Source organism: Melospiza melodia, chromosome 2 (genome assembly GCF_035770615.1).
Source record: "Melospiza melodia melodia isolate bMelMel2 chromosome 2, bMelMel2.pri, whole genome shotgun sequence".
NCBI classification, from domain to species: domain Eukaryota; kingdom Metazoa; phylum Chordata; class Aves; order Passeriformes; family Passerellidae; genus Melospiza; species Melospiza melodia.
Window position 1 is genome coordinate 83,149,344 of NC_086195.1, and position 13,843 is coordinate 83,163,186.

A 13,843-nucleotide genomic window follows, 5' to 3' on the forward strand; every position below is an offset into this window, starting at 1 on the left:
AAGGGAATCCAAAAGCTAGCTTTAAGACTAAGTTTAAAAAATTACAATATTAGAAGTTATTATAAACTTCCTTGAAGTTAGCAGGTTTGATGACTTTCTAATATCTTTTCTATAATTTGGGGATGTGACTGTCTTCCAGCCACTCCTGTTATCCTCAACATGTTGACTAATCCTTTTTTCACCTGCACAGCTAGAGGTTAAGGAGAATGATCAGTTTATCTTTGCAACTTCAGTGTGTACAAAGAATCTGACCTTTTGGGTTTAAAGTGCAATCTGTGGGCAATAAAGTTATCCATCATGAAGTAATTGTTTCAGTCACTAACGGACTTGCACATGTTTTACCCTTGTGAAACATAACTGAGCCTTTGAGGGTTTTACCATCAAATATAATTTCCACCTGATTCAAATGTTCAACAAAAATGTCCTTTGTAGAGGACACTCCTGCACTGGAAGGAGATGGCAGGTTATTTCTTAACAAGGTCTCCACCTCTCTGTGATGCTTAAAACATTGGTCATGCAGTTCAGATGCAGCCCAGGACTTCACTCTTGCTTCTGTGCACTTCCTATGAGTCATTCCACTGAAGGGAATGGGAATGCCCACATGTGTACAACTAAAAAGCAGTTTCAGAATCCAGACAAAATGGAAAGATACATGACAGTACCCAGTGGGTTGATCTTCAGTGTGTCTCCAGTGAAAATGAGCTCTCTCTGCCTTGCAGCAGCACCTTAACCAGAGCATGGCCACTAGCTAATCTCAAATGCAGTATATGGCTTTACTCCATTCTGTAAGGAAATCTGGGGTATCAGTAGTTTTCTTTATTTCAGAGCTATTCTTGACAAGCTATTGTATTACTATTTCTTTAGAAGGCTCTTCAATCTATTCTGTAAGTAAATATAACTAATTTTTTTGGTCAAACAGTTGTACCTACCCATCATAATTGCAATTACATCATTACACCACTTCACTCTATTAAAGGAGAAAAAGATATATATAGGGAAGAAAAACTCATGGTCAACTCTTAAGAGACACTTAAAGTTTCAATTTACATCTGACTATATGAAGAAGTCTAGACCAGTTTAATCAACACTGAGTCTCTCTTCAGCATTAATACTTGCATTTATAAAGGCAGGAGAACTTTTAGGGAGTGTTATGTTAAAACTTGTGTGGTGAATGGAAAAGAAAATTTTGTTTTGCTCTTCAATGTGTAACTGTCTGGCCTGGTCCTGCTGCGGGACTAGAGGGAGAAAGGAGCACTCTGGATAATGAAGGTTTCTGATTCTGTGCTGGTGGCTAGGCAGAACTGCTGCTGGAAGGAGACACTCTTCTATCCCCATAGCATCAATAGCACCCATCTCATCTGTCACCTGGGTTTCTGATGCTCAGGGGCAGGCAAAGAAGGCAGCACAGCCTGGTTTCCTGCTCCTAGGGGTAAAAGCGTCCTCTCCATTGCCTGTACTTACAAACAGTCTCCAGAAAAGACCTACAGTGCCAAAGCATGAGCCACCCTGAGACTCAAAGTGGTATCTTCAGGTCTACCAGATGCCACTAAGCCCCCATTCTAAAGGAAACCTCACAGTCATCTAATTTCACAGCATTTCTCTGAAATAATTCCAAACTTCATACCAGAAGCCTGCAGAAGAGAAACTAGGGCAGCTTAACTGAGAGTGAGCAAGGAGTTGTGACTTTGTCCCAGGCTGACACTGACAATGGTCCAGATGAGCAAACTCATGATCTGAAGCAGTAAAATGTCACCACTGTTTCTATTGAAGCAGAAATCTGCAGGCCAATTAAGAGCCACGGGGATTTGCAAGTGTTAATAGATGCAGGTCCCTGGACTCAGAGGTAGTTTTGTACTTGTTTCCTGTTGGCTGCTGCACAAAGAGAAGCACCATGTGTGCTGGTACACAGCTGGCAGACAGAAACATCCTCAGGGTAGAGCTCAAGCTGTATCACTCCTTAACAGAGCCATCTCTTGCACATATCCCTGTGGTGTCTGAAACTTTCCTCTCTTTTGCATTCAAGACCAAGAAAACTATTGGATGCTATTTACTTACTAAGTACACATAGAGGCACAAACATTACCAGCTCATTGGTTCATCCTTTTCAGGTCCAAAAGAGACATTCCATCCATCTAGTCTGATGTTTTGCAACACATGCCAAGGGATTTCTGGATCAAATGCTTAGGTTTGATCAATCTCAATTATAATGTAAGAATTTAAAGTACTCTTACAACATAACAGCTAGCCAAAAAAAAAAAAAAAAAAGAAAAAAAAAAGATAGGAAAGGATGGCAAAGCTAGACTGCTTTATAATACACACCATAGTTAAGTCTGAACAGCATAAGGTTGGTAACAGAAGATTAAATTATTTCTGGATAGACTAAAAGCCTTGACCATGACTCCATGCTGTGGAACTAAATCAGTCAGTAGGGAAAATGGATGTGCAACTGCCCAAAACAGGCCTTCATGGGCATAGAAAGGTAAAAGGTATTTGAACAAGTGCATTCCTTCCTTTTTAGTTCTAGATCTCAGAGCAAGTTATAATTCATTTACTCTTTATGTATTTGCTGTTCCTAGATGACTATACACACTGATGTAAGATTAAATGTTACAGAGCCAAAGCTAAAAATAATGCAATAGTTCTGTTCTTCATTAACACTTGTGATGCCAATACGGCCAATAGCTGCAAATGTAAACAAATATTTATTTCCCCAATAATTGCCAAACATTTTGCCAGCACTTGCCCTAGTTAGGTCAGGTTGGTTTTATAGAAGTTTGTGGTGAAGTCTTTCTAGCAAAGAGCAGGGAGGGGTTGTTCATTAAAAAACTTAGATGTAGGAATTAAACAAACTGAAACCTCAGCAGTTATTTGACATAAATCTCATTCCAGTTACATTCAATTGAAATTAATGACATTTCCCATCATACCTGGCAACCAAGGCCATGCAAGTTCCATGTTTAGTGCCCCACAAGACCCACTTGAAGGCACTTGCTTCACCAGCTCATCAGAAGTTTGTGCCTTGTTTGCCCTAAACTCACCAGGTAACTTCCATGCATGAGCATAGGCACTTCATATAATGCCAATGACAAATAAATTTCAGTATCTAACAGCCAAAGATCTGAGGGAAAAATAATCTTGGTTTCCTGTTGTATCCATCAAGTTTTAATACCTCTAGAAATACAGGATCTGAAATTGACATCTTGGCCAATATCTAGCCTGATGAAGGTGCTCATTTCATTAGCTATATAAGGAGGACATATTTACCGAGAAGAAATAAAACCAGCCATAACTACAAACTTTTTCTTTCCCACTGCCACCCAGAATTGAAAATGGATATCCAAACACACAGTCTGACACCTCCATTATGAGGGGGTGGGACACTTTGGTAAACCACACTCAGAAAGCAAAAGGCACACATATATGCGATGTGTGATGAGAAAAGAGGAGAAATACCACAGTTGTGCCCACCTTAGTCTGGTCTTTGCTCCAACAGAGTAAACGCCCGTCTTAGAAACAAAACAGGCCAGCTGAGGCTGGTAACACCAGAGCTTGCAACACAGCCACATTCAGCACAAATCCATGTGGCTCTCGTACCCCTCCACCTTGATGTGCCTGTCCTGGCCCTGCATGGTGACCCTGCTCAGGCCATTCAGATGAGAAGTGGTTGTGACTGCATCATCTGCCCAGCCAAAGGGATGCCATGGGATCAGCCAGTGGCACTCACCCACTGTGTCATTTCGTGCCTCTCCACACGATTCAGCCTGTGCTGCTCACAGTGTAGGGAGCCCCATCCAGACTATGCCTGTGAGTCTACCTACTGACAGGTATCTACCTGATCTACCTACTGACAGGTATCAGCAACCAGAGTGCCTCTGCTCTAATCCCACCATGACAGATCCTAGCACATAATGGCCAGTTCAGTATTCTTTAGAAAAGTTTATTCCATTAATAAGTGAGTAGAAAAGTATCTATATGGTATAAAGAGAAAGCAAGTACACTAAAATTCACACAAAAACAATTGAGAAATCCTAGGCATTTAGAGTAAAGGTGTATATTTTCTTAGCCAAACTAAATTTCTTTACTAGTTGGATACTTTAAATTTGTAACAGGTAAATTTGTAATAGGACTGAATTGGAAGACTTTCATAAAGACAGGCAAACTGCCTACCTGCCAGTAATCTACCTGCCCAGCCAGCAGCACAAGCCTGTCAAATTCATCTGGGGCTGTAGTAATCACTAAGCTGTAAGCACAGAAACAAATTAGGAACTATGTAAAAGAAAATGTAAAGCAAAGTTGAAGGAGCTACACTTTGCTGAAGGCTGCTGATTACTATTTCTATTGTTACAGCTGAACTGTCCTGTAGTGCTCCAAGACAAAAAGAAGAGTCAGGAACCAGCTTTCCATCCACCCCACTTAAACCTATAAAGCAGAGTTATAAGTAAAGCCCCTGGGTTTAAAACAAGAACAAGTAAATAATGCACCATAATAATTTAAAATAGAGAGGTGAGAAGAACTGGAAGAGTCTGCACAGAGGAGTCCCTTGCAATGGCTTAGGAGCAAAACTCACTTTGCTGTTAAATGACATGTAAAGCACCAGTCTAGGGAGGTAGATGCATGTGCAGAAATCTTCTGGCAAGTTTGCCTATGGCTCAATTACATTAGGAAATTATAATCATTCATACTAATAAAATAGATTAGGATGATTGTCAATTGCAGCACTGCATGAGACAAAGAAAGGTGCCCCAAACACTTTCAGCACAACAGAACAAAAAAGTTATGTCTTATATAGTTAATGTGATTTATTTCCACTATGTAATAATCCACTTGCATAAACATCGACAACAACTAAATTTTACTTTTCTCGACCCTCAACCTCATGGTTTCTTATGAAATACTATTGGATTTTAGATCATACTACCAAAAATTTTTTAAATCCCCTCTTAAGAATTTTATGAGACAAATGCTTCCTGCAAGGCTTCATGAACCTTTCCTGAAGATAAGATGCTGAACACCACTAAAGAAATGACATGAAGCCAAAAAAGCTCTTGTCTGATCCATGATGGCAACTCTCACGCTTCTGTTAACATTAGTCTATGGTGATCCTGATGAGAGGTTTTTCCATAGAGGAACGACAATGGGAACAAAAGGGGTGAATTCCTTCACTCTGTGTCAAGGAAGAATCCCACAGGAAGGACGCTTAAGTGAGCTATGTGAAATTGTGAAATTCCTCTCATGAAATGCCCTCACACTCATCCCTTTTCGCTCCCCACGCGCTAAGCAGGGGGTCTGTTCCCAGAGCGCAGGCTTCCTGAGAGAACATCTGAGCAGCAGAGACAGCTGCTCACAGGTCCCTGGCTCTCAAGGACCACGTGCCCTGCCTGCTTCACCCACTTCCAGCCATGGAGTGGGAATTATGGCACCACAGCCTCTTCAACCCGCTGAAATCCTAGAAGCAGTTGCCCTCTAGCCCCTTGCCCATCCTTCAGCTGCTCCAACAGCAAAGAGAGCCTTGTTTCAAGGCCATAACTCCAAAAGAAGGAATACAACTTAAAAAGATGTTGTATTGCACAAGTGCTTAGTGCCACATACCAGTGACTGCTGCAAAAGCAGCCCCATCACCCAGAAAAGTCATGCCAAGAGAAATTGGTGTCAACAACATCTCACTGAATTATGCTCTAAATATTTTACAAGGGTGACTTAACATTGTGGATATGGATTTTGGTAATGAAAAATCAACTGCGTTTTGAGGGGAAAACAACAGAGAGAGTAAAATCAGCTCACCATGAACATGAACCTTTTGCTTCAGCATTAACACAAGACAAACCAAAGTCTGACAAAGACTATTAATTAATCTATTAGCTATGGCACAAACATCTATAGTGGTCTAGAATACACTGATGGACCACATCAAGCTAAATCATTTTCCTCTTCATCTTTAATCTGGCACATTTCCACTCACTGTGCCACACAAAAAACACCCCAAGTGCAAATATGACTTAATGCAGAAGAAACAGTCATCCACATTCCCTGTCCAAATTTCTCCATAGATCTCAATGGCTCAAGATTTATGTTTCAGACAAAAGTACCTCTGAAGTGTAGAGTTTCAAATCTCTTTGCCCTTGTTGTTGGTTTCTCAATCTATTAGCACTTCGCTTAGTTCCATCATGAGTTCATTCTTCTGGTCACAAAGGCATGATATTATGCCATGCCTGGCCTTGGAGAGAGCACTAATGACTGCATTTTCACTTTTCCAGCTCCTGCTTGCACCACAGTTCTTTTAAGCATCAGGATTTATGCAGTTGTGATCTCCAACCACAGGAGAACGAAACCGAACTTCAGCATCTCAGGAAGAGAAAACTGTGTGGGCACCTTCCTGACAACCACTGGACCGATTTTAGGATAAGCAGTTCCCCATAATGTATCAAGAGGTCAGACCATTCACAGCTGAGGATGCTTGGGAGAGGTGGCTTCCCCGCTGCAGGAATACATGCAGTGAGGATGCATCGCAAGGGCAAAGACAGAAGAGCATCGTTCTGTCTGTGGGTAGAATTCATGCACAAATGCATACAGAAATGTTTCTCTACATTCTCACAAATCTTGGTAAAGGCGAAAAAAGAGACTACTGGGGGCAGGGATGAGAGCTAAAGATGAAGCGTGTCATTGGAGGGAGCGGTTTGCTTCTTGAAGGTCTCACACCAACGGGAAAGATTTCTCTACAAGAGCAGAGGTGACTGTGATTGGGCATTTCATGCAAAACTTACTCTTGCAGTAGTCTTGCTTTCCATTCCCTCTGGACCTGCAGCAGGAAGTCCCAAACCCTGACTCTGGGGGATTCAAAGGAACAATTTTGCTGCTGAAGTCCCACCACCGCCCCTCTGGACACAGACTTCTGAAACACCAAACCTTAACCCTCATCTGCTTCTGCCGAGCTTCTTCCTTTCCCAATCTCAGTCAGACATGAAAACCAGCAAGCTGATAAACAGTGTGCTGGAAGTTTCCAAACCACATGAAAGTGTAAGGACTTATCAACTGTCCTGCAAATCTGGACAATTTCCTTTTGTCCTATACACCCACACAATGTGGAAGGCTACTGGTTTCAGTATTTGAAGCATCTGACAAAAAATAGACAGCTTGTTTGTTATTGTTTGGATGCACAAAAAGAAAACCCAACACAACCAAAAAAACCTCTCTAATCTCCTCAAAAGCAAATTTTTAGGGTTCTAAATATATTGGGTGCTTCTGGATATGAAGATCTTTACTACAGCACAGGCCAAGTCCAAGTTTATCCAACACAAAGTGTAAATATAGAAGATGCTAGCCCAGCCCAAAGGAGTTGCTCCAGATTTACACCAGCTGTAAGATAAAGAAGTCTAACTTTGTGTAGAGCACATGGGAAAAAAACCTGTCTGGTACAACATCAATTAGCTCTGTAAGTGATTTTCTTTCACTTTGTGTCAGAAAGTTTGATGCTTTAACTCCCCACACAACATACATTTTCTAAAAATCTCTGTTATATCGCAGTTTCTAACCCTTCTCCTTTATGTGAACACAGTTCAGAATTTTTAGGGAGCCCTGTTTCTATGAAGAAGAAATGGGAAAGCCAGTTTTTCTCAACTTTGTTAATAACTTCAGCCCTTATCCCAAACTGGGTCATTCCATCTGTATCATTGCTTCAGCAAGTACTCAAATCAAATTGAAACCTTAACATATGAACATCCATCTGAACAGCACTTTCAGAGAAGTCAGGTAAGTTATTGCAAGAAATTAACCTCTGCACTGATTAGATTGGGCCTGGAATTTCTTCCTTCACTTTTTCCAGCTGGGCATGAAGTTGAAAATTCCCCTGGGGATTTTGATGTTCTAGTTGCTACTGAAATAACTGAGATCATATAGTGCTGCTTGCAGATAAGACTGTAATAGAGTCTACCACCTTCTAACTGCAAATTGTGAGGTTCCACTTCTGTGTGGAAAACTGGAAATATAGCTAAACCATCATTTATGTTTCTAGAAACACGGTGCATAAGCCTTGATCCAGGCTGCAGAGTCTGATGTTTTCAGGGTTTAAACACAGTCCTTCACAATCCCAAATGCTAGTGACTAAAATTATAGTAATACTGTAGTAATAATTATAATCATAGTAATAAAGTTGAGGACTGGGAGATTGAACTTAATACAGCAACCACATATTCCTGTTGACCGTTATGTGTGCAGTCATTAGCAAGCATATGCAATACAATTTGGGGAATAAATAATTATAAGATATAAAGAAAATATATGTGAGTTCTAGGCAAAACCCAGTAAAAAGTAATTTTCTTTCCCAAGTTAACCAAAATATGTGTGGCACAACAGAGTGAAGTGCCCAACACTCACATGTCAAATGAATTTAATTCCCTTAATCTCATTTTTCAAATGGGTTCTCTCAAAGCTTGTAGGCTGCATGCTGTTTTCGGGAATTTTAAATTATTAAGTAGACTTATATGGGCTGAAAGACCTCCTTCTGTCTCCTCCTTGTGGAGGTCTTTTAGGCTCTTTCTGAACCACTGACTGTTTCTGACAATCTCCTCTAGAACCTGCCAGTAAATGGAAGCTCAGCAGGCACCTGCCGAGACTGAATTACAAGAGGGCACCAGTAATGAATTGAATTTCATCAAGAGCACTGGAAATGGAAAGTGCTGGGCAGCCTGAGTAAGAACTGAAGGTAAATAAGCAGTGAAGGAGGGTGAAATGGGAGGAAAAACACAGAGAGATGTATGGTACAAAACATCAACCACTTCAACAATAACTTTCAAACTCTCTGTGCAAACGCAGCTATGGAGAGTTCTGTCAGTGGCCCAGAAGAAGTATAATCAACCTATTTGAGGTGTCCAAACAAAGCTGAGCAAGAATGCTCCTCTAAAAAACAGACCAAAAAAAACCCAAGAAAGCCAATGAGTCTGAAAACATTCAAATTCTGATTTGAGCACAATCTCTTCTACATGGGGAGGGTATGAACTTCCAGCAAAATGGTTGTAAGGGCACCCAGCCAAACTAGAGAAGAAACTTTCCAACGCCTACAGCACCTGAGCTGGCCATGGGGATGTTTGTCCCCAGCGCCCAGAGCCCCAGGTTGTCCCCTAAGCAAGCCAAGCTTTTCCCACTGGGATTGGTGCAGGGTGCACATGAACAGGAAGGTGAACCAGGGTCTTTCTCACAGCCCTGGCTCAGAGAATCCACCCTCTCCCTGGGCAGTGGGCTTGCCATGATCTGCACAATGGAAAACCTTTCCGACAGGAAAGAGGAAGCCAGTCCCCTGGCGGAGCTGGTCACTGCAGGAGCCCATGCGGGAGCAGGACGCCGAAGTTCAGACTCAAGCTGTGAAGGAAGCCTGGCAAGGATCTGAATCCACATTTCCTGTATCCAGGGTGGGTGTCCCATGCCTCTGCCTATTTCATCTTGGGCATAAGAACCTCCTAGGCAGAGACAAATAATGTGGGGAAATTAGCACTTTCCTGGGGAAAGGAAAGACGAAAAAAAATGTAGAAGAATACCTATGTATCTCTATCAAAGCTGATGAATCAGCACTTCCCGAGCAGGAAAACGTCTCGTCGGAGCGGCCCCGCCAGCTCTCCTCCCGGGCAGCCTCAGGCAGCGGCACCGCTCCCGTGGGCGCGGACAGACCGAGCCCGCGGCCACTCGCGCCGCTCACCGCAGGAGCGCTGCCCTCCACGGCTGTCCCGTCCCGCGGGGAGCTCGGCGTTTCGCTTCCCCACCCGGGGTTTGTTCTCGCTCCCCTTTCTGCCGAGCGCCGTCCCCGCGGCCGTGCGCGCTGCCCCGGGCGGGACAGGCGGCGGGCCCCGGTCCGCCCCTCGCCGCGGGCATCCCCGCAGGGCAGCGCCCTGCCGAGCCATGAGCCCACGCGGGACCGGCCCGTGCCCGGCCACCACGCACCCCTGCTCTCGGGTGAGCAGCCACACAAGGCTGGGACGCACCGCCCGCCGCGGCGCTCCGGCCCACAGGGACTGGCTCTTGGCTCAAACAAAATAAAACTCGGTTAAGAACATCAAATCTGCAATGATCCATCCCCATCGTTGCGGGATGCAGGCACCGGAGAGTAGCTCCATCCCACTCTCCAGTAAGAGCCGGCAGCCAGCCCCGCACGGAGCGGCACCGGCCCCTCGCCGACCTGCTCGGGCGGGAGGCAGCAGAACCTCGACTTTTGCCAAGAAAAGGTACACCTTTGCCGCTTCACGGGCAGAGCTGGCACGCTTGAAAACAAAGTGCGGAGGAAAGAAGCGTGCCCTGCAGCCAAGACATGCTCTCGTTCCGTGATGCACCGGCTGGGACACCTCCCGGTGATGTACGGCGGTGCCTGTGCCCGGGAGAGGCTGGCCCCCACGCCACCTCTGCCTTGCTGCAGGAGGAGCGGCACTACGGCTCCGCACCGCCGGACCCTCCGGGGGGCTGCTCCCGGCACACGCCGATGGGGATCCGGAGCATAACGACAGCTCGGGGATGCGGCGTTTCTCCGCTCCCTGGAACGCAGGGATCACTTCCCCGGCCCTGCCCAGAGGAAAGGGGCGAAGGGGAGGCAGGTGCCCGCCGGCTCCAGCGGACAAGCGGGGTGCTGCGGGACCGGTCAGGGGCGCGGGAGGCGCAGCCGACGAGGCGCATCACTGGGCACCGGTCGCGGAGAGCTCGGCGCAGAACGGGTCTGACCGGGGCAGCGCGAACCAGCGGTCCCTTACCTGCGAGCAGGAGGGCGGCTCCCAGCAGCACGGTCCCTGAGAGCAGCTGGCGGGGCATGGTCCTGCCTGCGGGAGCGCAGGGCTTTTTCCCTGCCGGCGGCGGCGAGGCAGGGGCAGAGGCGCCGGCTGGGCTCCGACGGGCTCTCCTCGGTCCCGGGCGCTTCCCGCGGTGGAAGAGATAACGGCAAAGGGAGGCGCGGAATCCGCATCCAGCAGCCCCCGAATCCTGCCCTCCCGCCCCAGCCCGGCCCGGCCCGACCTGCGGAAACGGAGTATCCGCTGCGGGTCGCCCTGCCAGCTTCACCTCCCGCGGGCATCAGATACCCGCCAGCCCCAGCCTCGCTGATTTATAACTTCTCCACCCCTCGCCGCGCACCCCTCCGCCCCCCCGCCCACATCCTCCGCCGGGAGCACGCCCTCCCCGGGACGCGTCCCCCGCCCGTCCGCCCGCCCGCCCGTCCGTCCGTCCGTCGGCGGGCACGGTGTCGCTGCCCCGCGGGTCTCCCGGTCCCGGCCGCTCCCGGCCCCCAGGGCCCTGGCCGTGCCGTCCCGCTGGAGCCCGGGTCCGGGCTGCTTCCAGCCGCCGCGGCCGCAGCTCTGCCGGGGCGGCAGCGGGACTCGTCCCTCGCACGCCGTCAGGCTCTCCTAGGGAGGGCGTGAAGCGGACTTGCGATTCCTGGACCAAATGCTGAGCGGTGGGGTCCCGGTCCTGCAGAGACCCTCGTCTGCTCCGCAGGAAAACCTTGACAGCGCCGCGTCCCGCCAGGGGCTGCCGAGCCGGGTGCCGGGTCGGGCAGGGGCCATTTACAGCCGTGCCCGGCTGCCCGGAGCGATGCTCGGAGGGCCCAAGCGCTGCCCGTGCCCCAGGGACTCGGGGCTCCGCTCCCCGCCCTCCTTGGGAGAGGGAGCCGCGGGACAGACCGCTCTGTGCGGGGCCTGACCCAGACCAGCACGGGTCCCAGCCAGCAGCACTGAGAGCGCTCAGAGCGGGGAAGCCAGGAAGGGGCAGCACTGGCTAAGGATGCTTAGGGAGTCTGCCCTGCCAGCTCCCCTGCTGGCCTTCACTGACTCTGTAACATTCAGGGCAGCGCTGGAAATATATTTCTCCCCCCTATGCGCATACCTCACGTTTCCCATACCTGTTTTATTTTGTGAAAGACCAGCAGAGAGCCCGTGACAGCAAAACTTAAGATCTATGTTTCTACTTTTTCCCTGTGTAGCCAGAGAAAGGCTGTTGCGAGAGTCAGGTCTTCAGTTTGACCCACTGTGGCCCTTGCTATATTTTTATACTATGAAGCAAGTCACAAGAGTGTCTGCATGGGGCAGGTAAATGTGATCATCCCCCTCTTAGAGAGAAGGAAACGGAGGCGCATAGAAAGGTTAGGCAGCTAGTCCAAGGTCATAGGAAGCTGGTGACAGGAGACACAAATAGAACTCAGACCTCCCGTGTCCCACCAGACCATCCTGTGTAAGAAAAAAAACATAAGAAGTTGATGTTGTTTTTACTTGAGAACTGTTTAGCTTTAAAGTTTAAAGTCTGTGAGAATATTTCCTGCACGCGTCTGTTCAACTCCTATTCATAAATTACACCCTAAGCTACAAATTTAAGTCTGCATTTTCCAATCTTCCTGCCCCCAGCTGAGACCTTGAAAATAAAATAGCTATGGATACCTTCCCCCTCAGCTGCTCACACCACGGGGGGAAGAACCCAGAGGTTTCTTTCCCGAAGAGGATGACTCACACCAAGTCACCTCCTCCACTGGAGAGGATAGCAGCTGGGAAAACAGTCAGCCAGGGAGGACAGGCCAACAAGTACTAGGACACTGAGCATCCTGACAGCTTAGACCCCCTAGGAGCAAGGGCTCCCCTATGGAAGGACCTGAGGGAACAGTTTGTGCCTGCCTTTGGCCAACCCAGAGCTGAGTACGTGCTGAGTCTGAGATGATGCAAACCCAATCACAAGCTCAGCAGCCGTGTTCCTCCCCATCTTCTTCACACCTCCTACATCACAGCTGCATTCAGCCATGGCCCTCCAAAGACCACATTTCTTTGGCAAGCCATAGCTTCTTCCTTCTCCAACAGATGTCATCAGCTCGTGATCCACTCAAGTGGCTGAGGACCAGGGAGGCCAAACCTGAAGATCTGCTCCTAATCTCTTTTCACTCTTTTATATGTTAAGGTCAGGGAGAGATGAGATGTGGAGCTTGTAGAATGGAAAGGCCCTAGCAGAGAGATATGGGGAAGAAAGAAGAAGTAGATATTGCCATAGAGCAGAAGGAAGGTACAGGAGGAAGCTTGTGCCTGGAACTGGACAGTCTAAACACATAAACTGGAACATCTGGAAAGATGGAAATGCATATGTGAAGGGAAGGGCTGCATGGAATGTACTTGACTTTGTGTGAGTGTGTGTATGTGTGTGTGTGTGTGTGTGTGTGTTTGTACTACTACCATGCAATTTGCAACACTCAGTAGGATGCAAGCTACCTTTGAAGAGGAGTTTAGATGCTGTAGGTAGAGAAACTCTAAGGTGACAGCCTTAGATCTGTCCCAGGAAAAAGTCTATCCTGCAGGCTTCATGATCTCTTCATACCAGAATCTTAGGCCTTGGTTTGATCCTAAGTAGTGGGTGGCATACATGAGGGATCATTGGAATTCAACCATTACTCACTGAGGCAAACAGCTCTGGTGCAAGCACATCTCACAGCCAAGCAGGGGATCGTGGAGAATAGGGCGAGTTTCTAGAACCAGGGGAGACCCAAGAGAGGCTCACATGGAGCTGGCAGCTTGCACAAGAGAGGCTGACTCAGCACAGGACAGAGCCAGGAGCCCCCTGGGGAGCACGAGCCTGAAGCTGGAGATATCCCACTCAGCTGGAAGCTGGCTAATGTCCTAGGCTTCAAGGAGGGCAAGGAGTTCCCTGAAAACTGCAGGTCTGTCAGGTTCTGCCAGAGAGCAGCACCACAGAATATGTGGTGGCAAGATGAATATAGCTGTGACTCATATCAGTGACTTGTACCCGCGAGCCCTGGCAGCCAGGAGGTCAAACACATCCTGGGAGGGTGTCAGGCACAGCATCACCAGCCAACCAAGGGAGGGGACTGTCCCGCTCTGCACTGGTG

General features: G+C 47.5%; 1 protein-coding gene across 1 annotated transcript in view; it reads right to left on the reverse strand.

The window, feature by feature from the left end:
- FLT1 (fms related receptor tyrosine kinase 1) overlaps positions 1–10,957 on the reverse strand; it is a 107,516-nt gene extending 96,559 nt beyond the window's left edge. Inside the window, exon 1 of the mRNA XM_063149095.1 lies at positions 10,725–10,957. Coding sequence (XP_063005165.1) covers positions 10,725–10,782 — 58 coding nt within the window. The 5' untranslated portion in view covers positions 10,783–10,957. The remainder of the gene's footprint in view (positions 1–10,724) is intronic.
- Positions 10,958–13,843: the final 2,886 nt, after the last annotated feature.